General features: G+C 41.4%; 1 protein-coding gene across 2 annotated transcripts; it reads right to left on the bottom strand.

Annotated features, from left to right (window-relative positions):
- Positions 1–1530: 1530 nt before the first annotated feature.
- On the bottom strand, positions 1531–18805 carry polr3a (polymerase (RNA) III (DNA directed) polypeptide A). 2 transcript variants are annotated; one of them, XM_079182232.1, is made up of 32 exons: positions 18654–18805; positions 18194–18329; positions 17818–17955; positions 17196–17367; positions 16914–17068; positions 16337–16576; positions 16016–16178; positions 15636–15772; positions 15458–15561; positions 15225–15366; positions 14312–14452; positions 14103–14172; positions 13792–13919; positions 13570–13708; positions 12839–13003; positions 12466–12638; positions 11534–11645; positions 10759–10877; positions 9910–10047; positions 8879–9049; positions 7469–7582; positions 6221–6256; positions 5789–5875; positions 5604–5686; positions 4633–4803; positions 4306–4399; positions 4099–4191; positions 3618–3782; positions 3298–3462; positions 2642–2773; positions 2394–2526; positions 1531–2303 (listed from the first exon to the last, which is right to left on the bottom strand). In XM_079182232.1, the coding sequence occupies exons 1-32, from the start codon at positions 18695–18697 to the stop codon at positions 2155–2157; spliced, it is 4209 nt and encodes a 1402-aa protein (XP_079038358.1). In that variant the 5' UTR covers positions 18698–18805; the 3' UTR covers positions 1531–2154. The 2 variants fall into 2 exon arrangements, with proteins under 2 accessions (XP_079038358.1, XP_079038359.1); XM_079182233.1 differs by lacking the exon at positions 6221–6256.
- Between the last annotated feature and the right edge of the window lie 6129 nt (positions 18806–24934).

Below are 24934 nucleotides of genomic sequence, written 5' to 3'. Positions count from 1 at the left end.
TGAAACTGAGTCCAGTTCAGGTTCAATTGCGTGACGGTATTTTAAAAGGTTGCTGTTTAGCCTTCTCAACATTTCTTCAGAGATAACTACTTAATAAAAATGATATCAGATGATGAAAAAGCCCTTCGAACTAGGGGTCAAAACTCTTTAACGTTTGACTGCTAAACTGAGCGGGTGGATCAATAGATGGCCCTGCAAACACAGGCCTTGTACATCTTTCTTTAAAATGTGCTCCTTAAACACCGTACAGCCTTTTGTTGGATCTAACCTGATAACACACAAAGCTTGTCATTTTATAGTTGATTCATTCCCACGTGCACCAAACTAGTGCAGCCTTTTGTAAATGTCATCACGACAAGATGAATCACAGCATCTTTCTTCTATCACTGTAGTAAAATAGACATTTCACACAAGTTTAAAAAAAAAATAAAAAATTGTATATTGTGTAAATTGTATCCACTGATGGGAGTTGTGGCATTACACACACACAAAGGACAAGACTAGTTTTAATGAGTGTGCTTTATGGTGCTGTGGCATATTTTTGTAACAATATCTAGATGCAACTTTTGTGAATGTTATCATTTTGGTGTATCTTTAAAGAAACAGCTTCATAGTTCTGTACCGATTGTTACTTTTAAACATTTTGAAATCATCAGTGTAAATTAATTGGTTTCTTTGTTTTTAAATATTGTATGCAGATCACTGGATTACAATGCCAGTAGCCTCTGTTCTCCGCTTGTGTCACGCAATTATTTATTGTGCTCTGTCTCCTTGCAAAAATGGGATTTTGCAGAAATTGAGGTCATAATCCTGTTGGTATATAAAATTGTAAGTTGAGCAAAATGACTTATTCTAACTTGTGTCTTTGTTTTCAGCATGCATCCAAATAGGGCATTCTAATTCAGGGACTGTTTGAAAAGTATATGAATGGTGCTGAACCTAATGCTTAACTTTTCAATAAAGACTTTTTTCGACATGCCAAACTATGACTTTGTAGAATGTTGAAAAAAGTCATAGTACAGTCGTAGCATCGCATATCAAATACAGTCATACCATAATAGTAATACTGTATAGAGGCACTTGAAATACTCCCTTGAGCCACTCAAGTCATTAGCTCACCTGATAGAGCAAGCGAAGGTTCAAAACCAACCTGTTCCATCCTTCAAAACATCTCTCGCTATTGAAACTGGTATATAATGAATCTGTGAGATTAAATAAAAGCAATGCCGTCACACTTACTCCTTCGTGGAAGACCAGTTCTATCGACAATAAAGATGTTCACATTACAGCCTGAAACAATGTGGGACCATTTGAAGTTCACTAGTGAAATACAATATAATTAGGATATAGTTATACAACATAGTTAGGAAGAAGGAACTGGATACTTCAGGTATCCAGCACTGAGAGGCTCAGGAACAGCTTCCACCCTCAGGCCACTGGCATCCTAAATGAGGTCACTGACAACTTTTGAAACCAACAGGGCGCCCTACTGACTATATGTACACACAAAATACAAACGTTTTCCTGGGTCATATATTTTATTACATTATATACATTATTACATGAATAGGCTTTAAACAGGAAGCCAAATGTCTAACCCAATGAACCCCTGCTGATCCGATTCTTGTATGAAAACTGTTTTTTTAGAAAAGACAACCTGAAGTTGGTTTTGCAGTGTGAATGAAAAGTCTCGAAGCTGCAAAGCTAAAAACGGGCAGTTCATCGTATAATGCAAAACTAGGTGTCAAACCAGAAGAGATCAAGTCTGCTTCATGATTAAGAGGTAATCTTTACGTCTGCTGCACACTTGTTCAGTGCCATTACATTGAGGGAGTATAAGATTATGTAACATCTTAATAACAGAGGAAACACACAGTCGATCAAACAAGTAAAAAGACCGAAAAAAGAACACCAACGCATCTGAAGTTTTCTGTAATCGCCTCACAGTTAACTGAAATAATAAGCAATTCCACTACTTCTCAATGCTAACAGACTTGCTTTGTAAAATGAATGCAGTGCCCTCACAGCCCCTCAAAACTATATCTTGTTTTTGATCTCAACAAGGGAAATCATTTCACACTTTGGCAGGCACAAGAGGTCTTTAGACAGCAGGCTCTCAGGATTTTCTTTTTACTTCTGCTTTTTTTCTCGCTGCTATGTGATCAGAGGTATATGGAAGTCTGCACTGTCGAAGAGGAGAGGTCTTTTGACTGGAGAGGGCTCCTTGTCAGCCTTGTGTAGTAGTTTAAACAGTCCCGTTCCGATATTCATTGGAATCCCCATAATGATGCACTCGGACACACCTGGAACAGGAACACAGGAAATGTTAAGGCTCCATATTAAGACAAAGGGGTTAAATTCAATTTCACTGCAGAGATGAAGCTTCAGTTTACCACAGACTGAGTCCTTTTGTCCAAAGTAGGCGGCGTCGAAGAGATGATCAGCTGTTTTCTCGAAGGAGGCCAGCATGAGGACACTCTCCTTCATTTTGGCTAAACCGAACCTGGTAATTCCCAGTATCTCCCCCTTTTGTTGCCAGAAGACAGTATGCACACAGGTGAAATCAGCTCTAACCACACACACACACACACACACACACACACACACAGTGAAGAAAGATCAAGATTTAGACCGGTCATACCTTGTAGGACATGAGATCTGCTAGAAGCATGACGTGACGCCGGTCAATGCTCATTCCATGGTTCACCATGGTGTACTGAATCTCATTGATGATGGTGGATCTAGCTGCCTCAATACCCAAAGTCTTCTCAACCTAGAAAAAGGCAAAAGCTTGTAAAACATCAAGCTGGAACCTGCAGTCAATGCATAAATCAAAATGTTCAGCCCAGGTAAGAAGTATATTCTACTATAAAGATTGATTTGGAATCATTTATCGTGCACGGAGCATTTAAAATAAGGAAAATATGTTTTTTTATCAAACATTCTTCTGCATTCACGTGGACCTTAACATACACACTCAGTATCATATATCTCAGTAGATAGGGTTTACCACAGGACTGTTGCATTAAACAACATTAGTTATAGCTCGGTATACCTACTCATTTAGAACCTACATGGCGTTAAAACAACAAAAAGTAAGCTACTGCTTTACCTCAACCTCACTCAAATTGAGCTGACCTCAGAGTATTGTTTGTAAAGAGCAGGTTGCCCATGGTTACAGGTTCAGTCTCAGCGACGGATAAGAAGGAGGCAGACGAGGAAGCAAACAAAGGACGCATGCAGGGCTCTAATCCCAGCTTCGGCACCACTGGGTTTGAATCTCCCTCTACAGATTACCTCGTATGTGTTGTTTGAAGTGGTCCTGCTTCCGTTCACTCCGTGAGTTGCCATGACAGCCCTCAGGTTGTCCCCCTCCACCAGGAGCTTGTACATGGTCTTGGTGCTCTGTTCGTCAATGTGAATGACGGCTCGGGAAACTTCCGGTATTCCTTGAACCACCACCTTTCCACGGGAGAAATTGGAACAGTTAAAAAGAAGAAAAACAACGCACACATTTACTTTTTAAGTACCACTTGGATTAACGTTCAGCACAGCACGTTGATACTCTTGCTTCTTACTGATCAGTGCTTTAGAAACAAACAATTAGCAAGTATCACCTTAGGAAGTTCCCCTTTCAATGACTGCAGCACGTAGTACATGGAGCTCTTGTTGTTCTCTCGTGGAGACACGCACACCACCGCCTCGCCGTGCACAGCGATGTCGCCTGGTTTCACTCGTAGTTTAGACATGCAGATAGAGTAACGCACCGTTTCTGCATTTACCTGAAAGACAAAAAGTTAAATCAGAGGCACAGCTACCACAGTTATAACTTAACACACAACACAAAGCGCTAATCTACAATGTAGCACACTCAATAAGATGTGAGGGGACTCTGCTGGAGCAAAACCTTCACATTTTGCATTATGTAGGAGGAAGACAGATCATGCCTGATGGAAATTAAAGCCAAAACTACAAAAATAAGACCCAAGTTGTAACAAACTACAATTCCTCTTTAATCAATGTATGGGTATGAAAGTAAGTGGGGATGCATTTGAAATATTCCAACATTGTGACAGTAAATATAGGAAACGGTGGTACCTCCAGCCGCAGCAGTCTTATTCTCTCCAGTGACAACTTCACCAGGATGAAGCAATCGTCTGGTAGAAAAACCTCCTCTATGTACTCAGAGATCTGTAGAGAAGCGAGAGACAGCACTGGTTCATATTCTGACTGACTCTGTTGATACCTTCGAGCTAATGACAAAAAGGGAAACATGCGTATAAAACATGCTGCTGGTGGGAATACCTCTCCGAGAAGAGTCTTCTCGATCCTTCCCTTCACCAGCCTGGCGAAGTCAGCGTCTTCTTCCACATCCAAATGAGCCGTGATTATCGGGGTGCTGAGTGGGGAGTAGAGGACTCTCAATGGATTATTCAAAACAAGTCAGGGATGTGACAAAGAGACAATGCATGTGGCCCAGCAGAGCTCATTCTGCTAAATGCCATAATTCAGTGTCTAAACCATTGGATGATTCATTAAAAGCAAAAAGAAAGAAAGAAGCAAATGTCAAACATGGTAATTGCTTCCATTTTTCTGCTCATATGACAAAGGAAACCTAATTAAATATCATACCTTATGTTCTTGGAGGCATTGATGATCTCTTTGATGCGAGGGACCCCCAGAGTGATGTTCATGGACGCCACACCGGCGAAGTGGAAGGTTTTCAGGGTCATCTGAGTACCAGGCTCTCCGATGCTCTGGGCACACAGGGCCCCGACTGCTGAGCCGGGCTCCATCTGGGCTCTGTGCGAGTAAAGGAAGGATCAGAGAGCTGACTCAGCTTTCATTACACTGATAATTAAGAGAAAATAGAAGCAATTATTCTACGAACGTCATCGTCATCATCTTAACAGCCCTCAGATGACTGTACAGACGAGTGTGCATGTGGGGTTAAAAGCCAATCACTAGATAATCTACCACTCCTCTGCTGGAAGCATTACCAACGCATATAGCTTATTATTTATTATTTAATATTTTAATTGAATCTGGGGATTGGCAGGCTGTCAGTCTCTCAACAACTACTCGATGGATTGCCATGAAATGTGGTACAGACCGGATAATTATGGGATTCAGTCTTTTACTTTGTTGCCACCAATGAATTTGACATTTGTGGATTTGAGTGACATTTCTCAAGTGTCAATTTGCGAAACTGACAATCTGACATTCTTGCCCACTTCGTGCAGCTGCTGGCTGTGTGTGCAGAGGCGAGAAAGCAAGCAGGGTTTTAACTCTTAATCTTTTCTCATTCTTTAAATAACTATTCAGTCACTTTTTGTGTTTACAAACGAGTGCATTAGTATCAATGCTTTCCAGAAGGAACTGACCTGCTGTTATCCTCATATTTAAAGGTTATTGTTTCTTGTCACACTATTTGATAGTTGCCCTCTGATGTGGTGAGACAACACTTCATTAGAACTAGTCATTTCACAGCCTAACCCTAAACCTTCAGGATGGTTTCTACTTACTTAGAGGAGCTCGGGCACACTGCAAATGGGTATCAAACAAAGACAATGAGCCTTAGAATAAAACGAGGCGTCTCGTACCTCATGTACTTGTCTCTGCAGGTTTCAAGGAACTTCTCCAGCTGGGTGGGGGTTATGCGGTCCAGCTGATAGAGAACTTTGGGCTGCAACACAAAAGGTAGCGATGAGCGATTAAGTTTCTGAAATAGCGGAGTTTAAGGATACTGCTGCGTACGGCACATTAATCCACGCTGCGTGGCGCCTACCTCGCTGGTGCCATTGTCGTTGATTCCGTACTTGTCTCTGGTCTTCTTGATCCTTTCTGAGACGCTCTTGACAAATTTCTTGATCTCCTACAGTTGGGGAAAATAAAACAACAACTTCACGGGTCGAGTAAAGAGCCTTTTTCGGGGGAACAAATAATGAAGTGTGACCAAACTGTATGCTGTTTGACACGACACACTGTCATGCAGTTGTTAGATATTACAGTAAAGGCATGACCGATGCAAACTCCCAGTAAATCACGTTAAAAAAAACACACACCAGCTTTAAAGAGAGCAGTCAGATGTCAAAGCATGAATGACGAGGGCTTTTAACATAGCAACAATGTGGTTATTGAATACGTCATCAATCTGTTCAAGCTCTCCTTGTCACAACATTCTCGACTCAGTTAAATCCAGCATGCTCGGTCACTATACCTCCAGGTACTTCTCTGAGCCTGTGGCCGTTAACTCCTTCACAAAAGGGGGGGGGGGGAAAGGTTCACATGAATTATTGCCAGCAAGTAACTGCAGGTAAATGGCTTTTGACTCCATCTAATTGGATTGTTTAATCTATTATATACACTATATCCAAGACAACCATTTGTCTGCCATGTTATTCCGTATTAAAGCATACTGTCAAAAGCCAAAGGATATAAAGTAATGCTTTCTTTTGTACTTATGAGAGTGGAGGCGTTGCATAACAACCCCAGGAGGTGTGAGGTCTTTCTGTTGGCACCATTTCCCAGACTAATAATGCAACATCAGTCAAGAAAAGAAAGAAAAAGCTGCTTTTCAAATAGTGTTCACGAGTTCACCTTAAAACCTTAACAAAAGTTTTGGTTGTTTCCTAACCGTGTACAAAAAGATGTTGAGATTTATTCTGAAATACAAGTGGACATGTGGGTGTTTTGCCACAACTTTGATTTTTCATGGCTGTTCTTTTGCTGAAATGATTGTTGTGTTTTCTGCCGCTGGAGAAAACATAAACTGTATCAACAGGAAATGTTTAATTATTGTCAGAAAGCATAGCCAAAGCCTGTTACAACTTATTCCAAAACTATTAAAAACACACCAGTGAGCTACACCTTTGTACTGTCACGTGTTCTTTTATTATGGTGAACAAGGACACTGTCGTGTGTTTTGATTCAATCCCCATGTAAATACTCAGTAGTGCACTGACAAAAGACTGGCACTTCCTGTTTGACTAAAGTTTGATAGTTTTTAGCAAACTTTAGTCAAACAGGAGTGTCAGTCTGTAGGAGAGAAATATATGAAACTACTGAGCCATTTTTTAAAAACTACATATTTATCAGCAGTTTACTCAGAAGGCCTCAATAGAGCGGCTAAAAAAAGCTAGAAACTAATTTTGGTGCAAATCCAGAAATGTTGTTTGGATGTCTTAACTTTGGAAGACACCAAAGATACATCGCTCTCTCATCAACCAGTGCACTTACCTGAAGTGATGCCTGAAAGAAACATTTCAGTGACTGTTTAACATTGATAGACACTCGATAGCAGAAGTTTTGAGCTCTTTTGCATTTTGCTCCCTTTTATTTCCATTGCAAGAAGGCATGTAGTTTGTGGAGAACTTATACCAAAGGCTCTTTCGTAATAAAAACAAACGTATTAGAGAAAAAATATATAACTTTGATTGACAGCACCATACTGTGATCAGGTTATTACCTCCAAGAAGCCGCCTTTGCAGCACAAGAAGTCAGCTCTCTTCGTGATGGCGTCCGCGGTGAGGACCAGCTCGTTTTGACTGAGCGCAGGCTCGTCTGTACACACGTAGATCGCCTGCAGGGAACAGAGAGAATCAAAAGGAGGGAATGCGGAGCAAACACCTTCAGTGCACCTGAAACTACTCACACTTATAGAAAATCTATTGACTGGAACAGAAATACTGATGTCATTATATTCCTTTCTGATCTCTTGTGCTTTTAAAACAAATAAAACCACTAAAATTGCGTCTACCATTACATGTCCTCTGACCTCTTGATGGATGGATGTCATTGCTTAGTATAAACCGATAAAGCAGACAGACAGAATCAAACACGCATAATAATTAACAGTTACTCTTTTACTTTTTTTTTCTTTCATCGTCTTTTATGTCATTTGTAAAAACACCTTGAATTGCCACTCGGTTTGAAATGAACCATATAAATAGCTTTTTCCGATAAAACAACAACAACATGCAGCAGATGGTTTTCCTGCAGCGCTCACATTCTCTGGGATCAATCTTGTCTTGTGAGCGCACACTCAACCACCAGTCACTGCGGTAAACACAGCTGGCATTCTAGACTGATTGTAGACTTCTAATCACACTGGAATAGCAAGACACCTGGGAACTACAGCATCTAGTCTTGATAACAGTTATAAGAAAGACAAATACGTACAATCTGAGGAGGTTTTGTTGTTTTGTTGATTGAAAAAAAGACACCTTTCTGTATTAAATATTACCGGTACAAACAAACAACTTAAACAGCCCCAGAAAACATGAATAACTTTCTGTTGTTGTCAACCGTTAACTACGTCTCAGTTAATTGGAGAGTGATAGAGGTTCTACTGTCTTAAAGGCAACAACGAAAATAAGGATGTCGACGATGCCCAATAGAGAGTAAACATGAGACAAGACCTGGAGGTAAATCTCCAGTTGACTAGAACATCTATTATAAACTATTGATCAAATAACTCAGCCAACTAGACCACTTTCCCGCTGAGAAAACGCATTCAAACTTCCTGCTAATTTTTTTAGTTGCCTGGAAATGCTAAACGATTTCTGAGCACATCTATTTGCTGTAATTTCCGCTCCATGTGTGTGCATTTTCACCGCTTCTCTGCTAATGAAGCGGGCAGTAGGCTTCTCACACCAAGATAATATGTTTTTTTTTTCCTCCCTGAGCATAAAACAGTCCATGAAAGACCAAACAAAGCAAAAATAAAATAATGATGAGAGTGGAATGGAACTGCAGGAACAAGGGGGGTGTGCGTAGGGAGGCAGGGACGCATCTGTGCGGATGTGTTTAAAAAAAGACAGCAGGCAAGAAGAAAGAAAAACGCCGAGCACAGCAGGTCCATGAACTATCCTCTCACCCGGATGTTGTCTAGGACTCTCTTAAACTCCAGTGGCTCATCCTTTCCCTCCATGGCAGCTGGATCCAGACCATCGCCGCCATAAATAAACTGGATGATGTCGCCGGTGGAGCTGCGTACCGTCAGGTCGTACTGTGAGCACAGATCTTCCAGGGACTTAACCAGACGCCTCTGTCCAAGCAAGCACAAGCAGGAACACAAGAAAAATAGCACAGTGACACATGTGTGACAGACGCGTGAATGAAGCATCTGCACGGACCTGAAAGTATACTTTGGGTTCAGGCATATATGTGAGAATACATCAGAGATGCAACCTAATTAAGTGCTCTATTGTTCAGACTTCTATATAATAAATGTCCATACTTAAGAGATGTACATCAATTAACTGTATGACAAAAGATTATTATAGATAATCTATTTGTCATTTAAGTAAAAATGCAAACATTTATCAATTCCAGCTTCCAGATGAGAGGATTTATGCTTTTCAGTGAACCACTTTAGATTGAATGTCTTTGGGTTTTGGACTGCTGGTAATATATGTATTTGGGTATTTCTTATTTTATAGTTTAGACAAAATGTGACATTAGAAAGATGGAAAGGTATGAGAGCGGTGAGAGTGAACCAAAACACTGAAGTCACGACCCGGACAGCTAAACATCCGGCTGAAACTCTGTAAAGTCGAGGGAAGCTACAGATTTAGGTGATAAAATATTGAAAATCTAAAATATAGATTATTTGTGTTTTGATTATCTACGATTTTTTTTGTCCTTTTTTTGCTTTAAAACACCAAAATGTTATGTTATTTGAGCTCTATGAACTTCATTTGGTAGTCATTTTCTAACTATTGTTGAAAATGTTCTTATATTACAGATTAAACGATAACAATAATTGATAATAAAAAGGGATATGAACATAAGTTTGTGCAGCAGAATAGTTACAACTCGTAAAACCTTCAAGTATGAAGGACACTGCACATACTTTCATTCAGATACGTGATGTCAGCGTGGCAACCAAAGACCTTCAGGCATTACCTGCATGTATCCGGTCTCTGCAGTTTTCACAGCTGTGTCCACCAGACCCTCTCTGCCAGCCATGGTGTGGAAGAAGAACTCAGTGGGTGTCAGGCCGGAATAGAAGCTGTCGGCCACAAAGCCTTTAGCAGCAGGCAGCTGTGGAGATAACATTCAGGATTCTTGAAACACGCAAAATGTTCCTTCCAAGACTCAGACGAACGCTTCCAAGCTTTGAACATTGACATGGTACTCAGCGTGTAAACAAGTATTTGAATGCATCTTTTTTTGTGTATGTGTGTATATATGTATATATATATATATATATATATATATATATATGTATCTCACATTAATAATACATTTTATTTGTATGGCGCTTTAAAAAAGGTACTCAAAGACACTTTACATGGTAAGAACAGAAGTAATTACAATAAAAACAAAAGAGATGACATAACGGTAAGGAAAAACACGAGAAAATAAAATGTATTATTCATTATGCAGCAACATTAATTATTATGAGTAAGTCACACAAGTCTGTTGTGTGTGTAGTGTGTGTGTGTGTGTGCGGTGGAGCCCCCCCCCTACCCCCGCATAAACAAAGACATTGAAAGCACTGATGCTGGTGTATAATAATGAGAAACCATTCAATAATTATTCCACGTCAAAACACTTCCCCGCACACCATGGTTACAATCACACACCAGAACTCAGGTCATTAAAAAGAAGACATATTTGAACATGTAATGTGTCGTAGCCATTTGCAAAAGCTCAAATAACTATAATCTATCATTGTATATCCCAACAAACAGTATGATTCCTTGAGAAGGAAAAGATAGCACGATAATAAATACATGAATTGGATCTTACTTTTGAATGCTTTTCAAAGTGAGGCAGGGAGCGATTCTCAAACCCATCCGGGACTCGAGAGCCACTTATGGCCTGCTGGCCCACACAGGCAATCATCTGGGAGATATTGATGAAAGACCCTGTATGTATATTTAGAGGAAACATGAGATACAGTACGCAGACAAGAAATTAATAAGAATGAAATCAGAACACACGTATAGATTCCAATTCATTCCCTGAATTTGTCCGTTCTTTGTTTTTATCACAACACTAGAAGGTGCTAGAGAATCCGGGCGCGTGTTGCTTGTGACTATCGATAGACTACAGCGACGGCCACACCGCCAATAAGAGAAAGCTCTTCATTCCCATTTTCCTTGAGCAGCATGGAAACAGCTACATCTTTCATTACAACTCAGTACGTTGTATCGTGCATAGAGTCCACAGTCGTCTTGTGAAAAGAATAAACGAGTAAAAGTAGTCTTCTACTTCCGTCAGTTCACTTTACTGAAACTTCAACTCCATATCAACAACAGCGGCCATTACACTCCCGTAGAACGACTGACACACACACACACACACACACACACACACACACACACACACACACACACACACACACACACACACACACACACACACACACACACCAGGATAAAAGGATAATCAGCGAAAAATGACATCCTTTGATGCTCCTTCATCCATTGCCTCAGCATTCACAAAAAAAAAAATCTTATAATCAAAAATATACATAGCCAAACTAAAATTATTATTCAAGTTTCCTTTCAAGCGAGTTTACCTTTGGAGCCGCAAAGAGCCATGACGAGAGGGCTGTTACTCTTATCGAGCTCCCTGAGGCAGGCAGCACCAGCTCGATCTCTGATGACAGACAGCTCTTTCAAGATGAGAGCCTGTTAAGAAAGACATTCTGAATAAAACAACCTTGGTGGCTGACAAACATGGCAAAAACCATGTTACTAACCATGTGAGAAGACATAGTCTACAAACACCCAGTGGTGCTTGTGGGAGTCTGAATGCCGTTCGAGTCTTTTCAATATCCTACGATTTTCTTTACTTGAGAAAGCGTTTGTATCCAACTGAATTTCTCACTTTTTTTTTTATCTTTAGACAGATTAAAATGGATTTTTCTTTTCCTTTTTTTCTAAACATGAAGTGTATTGTTAGAGCAGGCAATGACCGCACAGCCTGGTTAGTGCAGTTTTTTGTCGAATTGCAGCTAAAAAGACTTTGCATCTATCAAAACTATGTTTTAAGGGTTTTTTTATCAACAAGTACCAGGCAAAAGTGAAATCTCTTAGGTATATTGCAGCATTGTCGTGCAGGTTTGTTTGTGATGCGATACCACAGCAATGGTGTTTTATATAATTTAATTAGATTAATAACAGTCTACATACTTCTGAGATCAAGCCTTGTACCAACATCACAAACTTCAACGCTTATCTAATTCACTTTTAAGATCAATTACTGGTTCTTCTGTGACAGGAAGTCATTCACACCACTGATGAGTCACCCTTGGTGTGAATATCCAGTCAGTGCCATGGGGAGGGAAGGTGTCAGTTGCTAATAAAGGTATTAGATGAAAGACCTTAAATAGTACATGGTCTGCACATGGCTGATTAAACGGCATGCAGCAGTGAGGATCCAGATGACTTACCCACATAGGTGTTAATGTCCGCCCCCCCCCATGTATGAATATGCATGCGCGCCTACCTCCAGAGTCTCCTCTGCTGTGCATCCTGGCTGCTGCTGCAACTTGCCCGTGTGTAGAGCTCGGATGTACTCGTCACATTTCTCGTAACCGTCATCCAGCAGTTGCTGTTTGGCCGTCAGCAGACCCTGGCCAGGTGTCACATCGCCAATGCCAATAGAAAAGCCGCGGTTGGCTAAAAGTTGGGGGTTGAAAAAAAATAAAGATAAAACGGAAATTGCAATCAGCATCTCATATAGATTATCCAGTTTGCAGAACTGTTTCAGAGTCACTTATTCTGTTATTATTCATTTCTGATTGACAGGTGATAAGATTGACGGATATCTCAGTTTGCAGAACATGGTAAGAAATGTTATGTCCCTGAGGACCCCCTACAGAGATACGCCGGAGCGAGTCTTGCCAGGCGAGACATGGCGTTAGCCGCCTCCAGCTGTCCCCAGTCTCTCAGCAGGATGTAGAAGACGTTTTTCTTGGAGCCGGACCCCAAGGTACCCTTGTCCAAAGAACCACACATCAGCTCACTGTTGTGGATCACCACGACTGGAAACGTGACAGGAAAATGAGAGAATTGATATCATTAGGTCGCAGGATAGAAACACGAGCAAGGTGAATCAGACACAGCGGGGCGCTCGCCCCCCCGAGACACCCGGTGTCTGTTTGAGAGGGTTGGTGAAGGCTGAAAGACATTCAGCTTGGAAGAATTCAAATATTTCAAAAGAATCCTCTTTCATCAGCTTCCACTGGAAACAGTGTGGTGACAGGAAACATATTGCAGATGTTTACATTTACAACCTTTAATTTCACACGTGAAGAGTGTTTTCTGCTGTAACGCGTAGCTTTGGAACACAGTTCAGTGCATTGCATATCATCTTTTTTTATTTTATATTCACTTTGCATTCATTCATTTGTTTAGTTATATCAGAAAAGTGGGATTGTTTGACGTTATCCCGTGAAGGTGCTGTGTTGAATAAGACTATGAAGTTATGTTGTCTCTCTCTCTCTCTTATTAAATGGTTAAATAAAAGGACATAATACATTTCATAACTTGCCAAATAAAACCTTTTCATTTGGTGTGTTTAGTGGACGTTTGTATTTAAGAAACTCACACGAGTCGTTGGTACAGAGATCCTCTCCCTTGCCACAGTACTGTTTGCCCCTGGTCCGCAGGTTCGCCTTGACTGGACATTCCTTGCTTGGCTTCAGAATGAGGCTGAAGATCTGTTTGCCCGTCCACAGAGTCATGGGCTGATGGACACACACACAGCAAAATATTAGTGCCAGAACACAAACAGAGAGTTATGTAAAAAGCTCACCAGAGTGCACAGTACCTTCATGATAGCCGGGCGGGGGAGAGAGACCTTGACTTTTTCATCTTGGCCCACAAGGATTGAAGCAATTAACTGACATGCTTTTGATCTTTCAAAGAAGGTGTCCTTCAGCGTCAAGAGGTAAGCCCCTAGGAGGTAGAAATAAACTATAAAGTTACATTCAGGCATCAAACAGTATGCTACTTAGTGATGAAAGAGTCCTATTACTCTCCTTAATGAACAAGTAAGTTCCTGTAAGTCAGAGCACCAGAAGCCTCCCATCGTATAAAAACAGACCACTGTGACTGACTGCCACACGTCACTGCACTGACCTGTCAGAAAGTCCTGAATGGCAGCAATCAGAGGTTCGCCATTTCTTGGAGTGACAAGATTCGCTTTTGTCTGGAAGAAAAGATCATTTGTGTCAAAGTGCAGTCAATTTCCTACGAACATCACAGTTATCAGAGATATATTTTCACTGCTGAACGTCACACACTGACAGGTGTGTGTGTGAGTGTGTGTGTGTTGTGACGATGTATACCCCCATCAGGACGAGGGCCTCAGCTTTGGCTTCTTCGGTCTGAGGTAGATGAAGGTTCATTTCATCGCCGTCAAAGTCGGCATTGTACGGAGTGCACACACATTCGTTGAACCGAAACGTCCTGTGAGGTTTGACTCTGGCCTGTGAATTTGAGGAACAATAAACCCGTTTTAAAAACACATATATGTCACATATTTGTATTGCTACTTTTGCAGTACTTGATTTTGTGCATTCTTTTCTCTTACTAGGGTTATTGTGTTAATAAGGAATCCAAAATATTCATTAAAATCATGTAAAACCCTACTTAAACCTGTGTCTGATTGGTGATGGTGAGAACAATCACTGAATCAAAACAATGATAAACTTGTTTGTTATGCTCACAACAGTATATTCAGACTTTGGAACATGAACTCATTTAGTTTGGTTCACTTAACCTGTTTGAGGTGCAGATAAATAATTATCTATTTTGTTCCAATCTGTCACAAATATCTGTCAAGCATCTATGCCTGATCGGTGTACAACAGATTTGTGTTCAGTAGATATATATATATATAGTTATTATAAGAGCATAAAAGTGCATTCAGATTCTACTTTTGATTCCTCCGGTTTATTCCAGTGCCTGTAATAAACCTCACTTCACATCCTTCCTATTCAACAAGTAACGTCAGCGGCTTTTGAGCACTGCACTGAGCCTGGACATTTATTTTGAAGGCAAACTGTGACGGGCACATTAAGAGCTGTGAACCAACAAAAAAAAAGCTAGATTTGGCAGAAGGGGAGAAGTTTAACAACCTAACTTAACCACCCTGATTGACGCTTCACTGACAATTTTGTACTTTAAAAAATGAAGTTTAAACACAAATACATAACAAAGATCAGTAAGTTAGTAAGTGTAGTCTTAAACTAAGCTTACGATGTGGGCCATGATGCTGAGTTTGTGCAGGGAGGGCTGTCGATTGAAGAGGACGATGTCTCCGTCTATCATGTGCCTTTCCACCGTGTCACCAAACCTCAGCTCTTGAGCAATCTTCTCACGGTTTCCATATTTCAGAAACCTGACCGAGTGAAAAGATACACTTTTGGTGGTGAACCACGGCAAGGAATTACTGCTTTTATATTTTTGCAATAAGAAGCAGCGAGCCTGACCTTTTCATCTGTGTGTGACGATTCTGGATGAAGTTGGCTCCGGGATGAACCTCTGGACCATTGCGGACCAGTTTCCTCAATAGCTCCAGATTGGCTTTGGTCACCTATAACATAGTGTCACATTTAGATAGCTATAGTTTCTCTCATGAACGCGGTGGTTCAGTACAGTGAGGCTTACCTTCTCTGGGTACGTCAGGATTTTGGCCACATGCACGGGGACGGCCACCTCGTCGATCCTCAGGTTTGGGTCGGGGGAAATCACAGTTCTGCCAGAGAAGTCCACTCTTTTTCCCGAGAGGTTTCCTCTGAATCGACCTGAATTTTTTACAGTAATTAAATCAGTCATTCTGTAATTCAAAATGTGTACTTCTTTTCAGTTTTTCACTGAATTGTACAAGCCGAGGGCAAAATGAATACCTGCCAAGTGACAAATTACTTCAAAATGTGTCTTAGGGGATTAAATCGATTGATGTCAGAAGAACTCACACAAACCACTAACATTTGAGACGACATAAAAACAACCCTCCCTATTGTCACAGGTTGTATTATGCAGTATACCTTGCTTCCCCTTGAGTCTCTGCACAAAGCCTCTGGTCCATTTCTTAGGTGCCATGTTGAGGGGGATGCCAGAAAGCTCGCTGTTGATGTAAAGAGCACACTGCAGCTGGAGGAAGTCCCAGTCCTCCATGATCATCTGGGTCTTCGCCCCTGTCATACGATGCTAAATGATAAAAAAAATACATTTAAAACAAACAACAACAAACAGAAAAACAAATAGAGTTTGTTTGCGTGGGCCATCTCCATCAAATTCAAATAAAATGAGCTGCATTCAAGAGAAGGATAAAAGGTAAGTAGGCACCCTCAATGACAGATACCAACCTTTTTGATGACGTCGTTGAGGAAGATTATCTCCGTGAGCTTCATGGTGAGGTCATCCTCGTTGGTGCCCGACTTCAGGTCGCTGACCACAGAGGGTCGTATGCAGAGCGGAGGCACCAGGAGGCGGGTGAGAATGAGGTCCGCGGGTTTCCCTGCCTCAGGGTTCATCAGCAGCAAGGGAATGTCTTCTTGGGAGATCCTCTTGAACATGTTCAGCACCACCAGAGGGTTCAGGTTTTCCTGGAGAGGAAATGAGAATTTAAGGCAAAATACGAGACACTTATTTCCTTATGCCCTAGTTTGAGGAATATATATAATGATCTTCAATGAAACCCTTTTTTTCATTTGGTAAAATATGCCAAACTTCTCAATAATAAAATAGAATAAGACTAAGAATCTGACCAACCATTCAAAGTCAACTTAAAACCCTCATTTAATTCGTAGGCAAAATAATATTGATGTTTTATACCTAGCGCTACTTCTGATGTACCTGTTTGTCTTACGCATGCTCATCACTTGCCATACCACAGTGTGGAAACACTTAACGACACCAACCAAGTCAGTGTAAAAAGTTCACCTGTGCTCTGGTCAGCAAAGGTTCCACCACTTTGTTGTGCTCAATCGCAGTATCAAAGGACTGCAGAAACTCTGACACAAAAGTATCCACCACCTTCTTGGTCGTTTTATACTTCTCATGGATGATCTTCAGCAGGCCACACTTCTTCACTGGTCCTGAAGAGAGAAAAAAAAAAAAAAGAGACGCATGACTCAAGTTTGTCCAATTATTACACCAAGATGGAACGCACAAAAAGGTGGTGTTGAAAAGTAAATATCAAAAATGAAAATCTCTTTTTTTCACCATTGAAAGCTGAACAACTCAGGCAGATTGTCCTTTTGCGACACTTATCAGAGATCTTCTTCTTCAGCCCTCGCTTCTGGAGGTAGGCCAGGTTGGGCCTTTTCAATAAATCCATGAACTGCAGTTTCTCTTCTTTCGTCAGCATTATGCTTGAGCATGTCTTACAAATCATCTGGAGACATGAAGAAAATACCAATGAGGGCAGGGAAACGGTCTCTCACAGAAATGCTTATTATGAATACATAAATAAATACAGTTGCATTGTTTAATGATATAACACATACATTTGAATATCATTTTCAAAAGAAAACAGCAATAACTTTACATACATTATACAAAAGTTGGATACAACTATAATAACAGCCAGATAAACATGATCCTACCGGTGATTTATACACATAATTGTCAAAAGCAATATATTCTACCTGTTCTAATTTTGATACTCTAGTGACACCTACAGGAAATATATATTTTAGCTCGGTGCATTACAGATGGAGATATTTTGTTCAATTCAACTTTTGGGCCTTCCGACTGAATCTTGGTCTCCCTATTAATTTACACCAACCATCTGATATTGTCTCCTGCAATGTGTTAGTGATATTACAATAGACTGTAAACTTGCCTGTAAGATTCCTATGGTGGCTTTAAAATAGCCAACATGAAAACACGGCAGCTCCAGATCCAAGTAGCCATAATGTCCCAAGCAATCTGCCAGATTCTTCCCACATGTCAAACACGGTCTGTCTTTCTCACTGGTGCCCTGCAGGAAACATGAGAACAGAGGCATGAGCCTGCAGTATGAGGAGGGACCACAGCTGCATTAATGGGTGACAACATCACTGTTGCATGTTGGTTTGTTGCCAAGAGTAAAACAAGAGTGTGTGTGTGTGTGTGTGTGTGTGTGTGTGTGTGTGTGTGTGTGTGTGTGTGTGTGTGTGTGTGTGTGTGTGTGTGTGTGTGTGTGTGTGTGTGTGTGTGTGTGTGTGTGTAGGTCATACCATGCGGTGGTCCAACACTCCATAAGGTAGTGGAGTGCGTTTGGTGTCTTGGCTGTACAGATTCTTGCTGACCACCTGAATGTGGGCCTGCTGACGCATCTGTTCAGCAGATTTCATCCCAAAGCAGATGTGGCTTCTGTAAACAAGTACAAAGAGTAAAGCATAACAAAAAAGGGTGCAGTGACACGTTTCTGAAGTAAACAAGAACCAATAATATATATACATATATATATATATACACACATTGACTCTACGTTCTACCCCTCATCATAGCCGACGTTAACTCTAAAGTCAATATCTCTGAATCAGTCGGGGGCGTTTGATGGGGGGCACTGTATCCTCTTTATTATGAACGTGCAGAAACAAAGTCGTCAATATCAACCACATTGCAGCCTGACAGACACTGGCTAACCGGGCGAGCTAACTAGTTAAAGTTAGCTAGCAGTGTTCCTATACTCACATTTTCTTCGCCACATCTGTCTCTCTAAACTGCTCCTTCACCATTTTGGCAGCTTCTCCTGAACAAATAACGACACGAATAATTAAACTATAGTTTTATCCTCATTATAGCGGACCAGTCTATGCTTGTATCCAGCACGCTGTTTCTTTACTTTCCCATGTTGTGTAAATGCTAGCATCCAGCTAGCTACATGCAATACGATGGCAAGATAGCATGTGAGCTACAACAAGCGCTGCCTTCAGGGTTAATCGGTAATCTAGGAATTTAACTCTTTAAATGTTAAAAATATCTGTGATGAAAAGTATATATGGTGACTTGAGTTTTATCGTATCGTCTATGTTGTTTTCATTTATAGATAATCCAGACCCAAGGTATTCGGAATATGATGGAAAGCCCACAAAACCCCGTATTTTTAAAAAACTTGATAGAAAGAACAAGTTTACAATAAGTACCTGAATGCAACATAAACCTCTGCACAACAACAGTAAGAAAGAGAAGTCAACGGAGCGCGAGCACAGTCAGTCTCAAGTGAGTGCTGACCCCTAGCGGTTAAAATGTGCAATATCTCCAGGAGGGATTTGGCGAGTAAATTGTCCTAACTAAAATGTGTTATGGGATGTTATTTATTTATTTCCAACCTTGTCTTGCTTAAAGGAATGGTATTATGTTTATGCTTGAGGTGAGGATAAGTAAATAATACATGTATTCTAGTAGACCAATATATTCTCAAATATAACATTTAATAGCATATGGGTTTTACCATACCTTTAGCATGCATCCCTTTTTGTGCTTATAGCTGCATTCATATAATTCAGCAGTGAAGTGGTACTAATAAGATTATGAGGATTATTTCCAAAAGACATTTCAAAAGACATCGCTGTTGGCCTGTGGAGTCTGAATTCCTGCCTCCAGATGGCACCAAATGCATTTCAAATTGCTAGAAATGTAGAGACAAAAGATGCAGAGACTAAACAAACCTGTTTATACCTGTGTTTTGTTTCATGCATTGGCGTGGAAGTGCTGATGGCGGCTGATGACTTCCTGATGAGGATTTCCTTCCACAACGCGCTTGTGCTGATTAATTGTTCTGTCAACTGATAACCACCGACAGTGAAAATTGCCTGGCTGTATCTGATTTTCCATTTTCTAATTCTGCTGCCACTTACATCACGAAGGGCCTCTAATTAAACCTCTGATACAGTATTCAACATGGTCTGGGCTTTGTAAATCTGCCTCTGGAGGCAACGCATCCCCAAAGAGCTAGGTCTCTCTAATATGTCACATCTGGGGACACATAACTTTGGGTTGTGCAGATGTATCAGTCTGTTTAAATATATGTAAAGAGCAAAATAAATGATCTTAAAAAACACTTGAGGGACTGCTGCTAACAATGTTTTTTTTTTCAGCTTGAGAGGCAGCTCAGTGATTCTCCCCTAAAGTGCCTCTTGAGCATCTGTGTATAAACTATGTATCAAATACAGTAATCTTCCAATCAAGAGCAAACACACACAGTGCTCCCTGTGGAGGAATTGAATATCTCAGAGTGAGGAAAACTGTCTCTCTCTCTCTCTCTGTCTCTCAGGACTCGGGTGTCCAGGGATTTGGTCACTGTCCCTGCTCATTAGGTTTAGATTTAGAGAAATGCTCTCAGATTATTTATGTAAAATTCACATTTGCTCACTTGTATGCACTGAAGCCCTCAGGGTATGCGATGACCAGACTAAATCTGGAGCTTAATCGCTATAGTTGCAGCTACCTCCAGATTATTTCTTTCATTTAATTGACTAATCATTTAGTCTATTAAGCTAGAAAATAGTAGGAAATGCCCACCACAAATTCCCAGAGCCCAACACGATGTCTTTAGCAGCTTGTTTTGTTTGACCTACAATTCAAAATCTTAATAAAGTATTCAATTTACAGTGAAATACTGTAAACTGCAAAAAAGTGAGTGATGTGTTTCTGTTAATTGACTAATTGATTAACTAATGGTTTCAGCACTACACTGTAAAAAAAAAAAAAAAGAAGATTAGAAACCCCTCAGAGCCAAGAGAAGTGCTCCCTTTCTACCGTTTTCATCTGATCAGTGCGGGGCGTCCATTTAAATACTCAAGTGCAACCCAGTGTTTACTCATCATACCATTTACATTATGCAAAACGTATTTGTAGATCAATGTGACCACCATCTTTGCGTAATTAACATGAGTAATTACTGTGCTTAATTTACAGAGCCACCCAAGGTTCATAATGGGGCTGCAAAACATTGACCCATGACAATTGATTGATCCCTCCCTCCTTTAAAACCATGGCCCTGCTAATGACTACGTAATGAGCAGATAGTGTGCAGCTAGGGCGGCTAATACAGCTCTTGCTCTCCATATCCAGATTGGCTGATCCCCCTCCCTCCCCCTTCTTCCTCCTCCTCCTCCTCCTCCTCCTCCTCCTCCTCTTACCATGTTTTCTGCAATGGTGTCAGCTCCTCGCTTAAAGGCCCCTCTCCCTCTTGCTCTGTGTGTGTTTGTCCGCATGCATGTTGTGCACACTGCTCGGTAATCAGCCACACAGACTCGCCTTTGGTGGCTGGAGACTGATTCAATATTCCACTGGGTAATTTATGCAGAACTAATTCTCTACAGGAATGGAAGGGCTTGGAGGAAGGCAGAAAGAGAGAGAGAGAGAGAGAGAGAGAGAGAGAGAGAGAGAGAGAGAGAGAGAGAGAGAGAGAGAGAGAGAGAGAGAGAGAGCAACGCGCAGAGGAAGAAATCTGTGGTGAAATAATTATCCCCGGTGTCACTGTAGCAACATTCTGTGAAGTTGATGTCAATAAAATATTGAGCTACACAATCCATTTCAATTTCACCTCAAAAAGATACTGCAGAGGGTCGGGGGGCTGCAGGAATAAGGAGCACTGTGCACGTGGTAAAAGGATGCACATCCACACACACACACGTTTATGTTAAGCACACAGCGAGGCGGTGGCTGGCGACGTGTGCTGCTTACCGACTGGCTGGGAAGCACATCATTGCCTTTAGTGATTTAACTTGTCAAAACAGCAGTCCTCCGTGTCTCCTCATATTTGCAAATAGTGGGTTTGAACTACTGGAGATTAAGTGAAAGAGGATGAGATGAAAACTGAAATGAGGGGAGCTTCCCGGGAGAGCCATTGGGAGCACAGTATAGATTATGGTCATTTGTGACGGACGGGTTTGTAATAAGAGCCCCGTGTCAGAGTGCATTTGAGTGTATGGGTATGTTCTGAGTGCAGGGATGGAGATGGGCTTCATTGTATTCTTCTCACAACTAGTATTGATCAGCACAAGGCGTATGGAGCTGTGTACCGTTGGTCTCACAACAGCAGTAACGTCTGATCTATAAGATCTAGTTGGTCATCAATCAGCACACCGTGTTTGTCTTGTTATTTAATGAGCTTTTTTAATGGATGCAACTGTACAGACAACAAGAGAAGACGGATATTCTTGATTATTTTCGCATGCACATGGTACTGGACCAGAAATAATAGAAACTACTGTATAGAGGCGGTCCCTTAGATGGCCTGAGGATGGACATCTATTTTAGAAGCCGGAAACAATACATGTTTGGCATTTTTGCTGAAAGGTGGGATGCACAGGATGCAGAGCATTTTTATAGCAGCAAACAACTACTGCCATGTAAAGATAAAGTGGAATAATGTCAATCTGAGTAGAGAATCAAAGTCGCTCTCCCTCTGCATGTGTTGTTATCCAAGCTTGTCCATGCTTTATTGACATAGCTGGGCCGGCCGTGCATTCTTTTAGTGCATGTTAGTGCATGTGAGTGTGCCCCACCCTCCGGTTCCCCCTCAGGTAAGCACTGTTAGCTCTGACAGCACCGCCGGACCAGTCATCTCCATGTTGAGAACCTTTGAGAGACAATAGAAATACTCGTATATAGCACCTTTAGTAAATTACTTAAACTATGTGCTTGTTTTTAATGCCTTAAAACAACATTCATTGTACAATAAAAGAGTTCTTGATTGTTGAAATTGTTCCCCTCCTCCATACTGGCCATGAGCTGATCCCGTGCTAACACAGTTTTAGTTGAGGGGACAGGGGATTAAATTAGTCCTCGCAGTCTTCGTTCTGAGCGAAGAATGCATTGTTAAGCTAATATGAGACTTCACTTGACTTAGGCAAATAAATCTTCCAAAGCTACCGTCTTTTTTGGTGCATAATTCTCTATAAAACAACCAAAGAGGGGATTTTGCACTTTAAAAGATCGTAACAGTGTAGCAGATGACCACAAGTGCCACCCGAGGCAAGAGGCTCAAGACGAAGCCGAAACTAAAGTGGAGAGAGGGTACAACCTTCCCTCCCTTCTGTGACAACAAGAATAACTTCAGCTTTTAGGTCAACGTACTGGAGAAGATGACTCCAACACGAAGCTGTGTTAGCACTACAGAGCCAAGAAGTCCAACTCAACCGTGAACAACTTGGTGTGTTTGTCTAATGTGTAACTGACTTATGATCTGCCAAATATCCTGAATCGCATGTGAGCCAGGCCATCACTTGTTACACATTGCACTTTGTTACTGAAGTAAGTGAAATATTACTCTGGCACATAAACAAGTCCATGGCAGTTTTACAATGATCAGGACTTTTATTAATCCCTGACTGCATGTAACGCTGCTGTAAAAATAAACATAGTGGTTAATATCAAACATAAAAGACTTTCATCATGTCAGCACGCGTATTTGACAATGAAAACATGTAAGATTGACACAGATATAGTTTTATAAATCCTTGCACGTGTAGGACTGGGTATTCAGAAAGGTATAAAAATGTGGCAGAATTTGCTGTAACAGCCACATGCTGAAGAATAATGTTATTGTTTCTTTCTGTATCTCCGCAGACACCCCTGCGCTCTCCTCCCAGACATCTCATTATTTTGCATCTTCGTCACTCTTATTAAAGCCATATATCTTAACTTGAGGCCAGTGGCCATCGATGCAGTGGAATACATACATGTCAAAACATTAGCAACGTGTGTGAAACCGTGCTCCGTCCTACACTCAGGAGAGCCATGCGCAAAATGAATAATTTATCCAAATGAATTATAACACCAGCATCTCCCCAACCAAGGCTTTTGTCTGAGTGAAATTCCTGCTCACATTTCAGTTCATACAGTTGGCCTTGCATAAACTAGATACCTCTCTGGACAGATTTGCATAGAAACACCCTGCAATATGGTGAAAAGGGAGCAATTAGGATTCATGACGGCGCCTCCCCTCCGGATGCTCTGCTGCCATGTGAGACGGCAGCAGCTGATTGAAATGGAGGAGCATGGCCTTGTTCATGCGCCTCTGTGTCATCCTTCTATCTGCCTGTCCTCCTGGGGGGGGGGGGGGGGGGGGGGGGGGGGCAGCAGGGTCGACTCCAGCCTCCAGGTCCGGGTCTGGTCCCACCTTCTCTCTTCCTCCATCAACCTTTTCATTGTCGTCCTCCGAAGTAGAGATTAGCAGTGGCTCACTGCTGGTTGGGACTTTTGTAAGGAGCCTGAGGGAGGGAACCTCTCAACCACCGGGTTAACAACATCATCAAACACAGTGTGATTAGTAGTTAACGGATGCAGCGGGTCACTTTGTGCAGTTGTTTGAAACAGGTGATGAAGTCCTTGCTGTTGGAGTCTGGCTGCTTGGAGCGTGTGGGAGGTGTTTGACACAAGCGAGGCTTCCAGCTCGCAGAACCAGGAACAGATGGTGCCGGAAAATTAGGCATCTCTTAGAAGCATTGAAACCCCCTCCAACGACACTCCCCACACTTCTCTCTCTCTCTCCTCACACACACTCTGTTTTTCCCTCCTGCTTTCTCTTTCCTCCAAAAATGAACCTCTTTTAATGCCAAGATTATTTTAGAGAGCACTTGTTATTGCTCATACAAGTGTCATGTTTTTAAAGTCCAACCCCTGAAAAAAAAAAAGAGCAAAGCTGCCGGAGGACGAGGATGTCTGACATCTTTTGCTCCACAGTGGGAACGCGGGGTGCTTTGGGTCATCTGTCGGTATGAGTTTTTGTTCACCTGGATGGAGCCAGCAGATGGCAGGGTTGGGTTGAGGCCTCTTCGGGGAAAAGACAGCAGAAAGCCAAGAAAACAGTCCCACTTCTTGAAGCACTCGCTGGCTGTGCTCTTTTAATGCACCACAGATAAATGGCAGCATAATGTAAGAGGATAGATGTGCAAGGATTTCAATGTAGCCTATGTGATTTATGTGCTATGGCAGAGTGCAACTGTTATGGTAATATGTCCGGT

This window comes from Pholis gunnellus, assembly GCF_910591455.1.
Source record: "Pholis gunnellus genome assembly, chromosome: 21".
NCBI classification, from domain to species: Eukaryota; Metazoa; Chordata; class Actinopteri; order Perciformes; family Pholidae; genus Pholis; species Pholis gunnellus.
Note: the sequence above shows the minus strand (reverse complement) of the source record. Positions and strands in the feature narration are given on the sequence as shown.

Coding starts and splice junctions, on each gene's coding strand:
- polr3a (XM_079182232.1), bottom strand. CDS start 18,697: ATGGTGAAGGAGCAGTTTAGAGAGACAGATGTGGCGAAGAAAAT. Junction 13,004..13,569: donor TCTCTGTACCAACGACTCGT/GTGAGTTTCTTA, acceptor TCACGTTTCCAG/TCGTGGTGATCCACAACAGT. Junction 3,463..3,617: donor TGAAAGGGGAACTTCCTAAG/GTGATACTTGCT, acceptor TCCCGTGGAAAG/GTGGTGGTTCAAGGAATACC.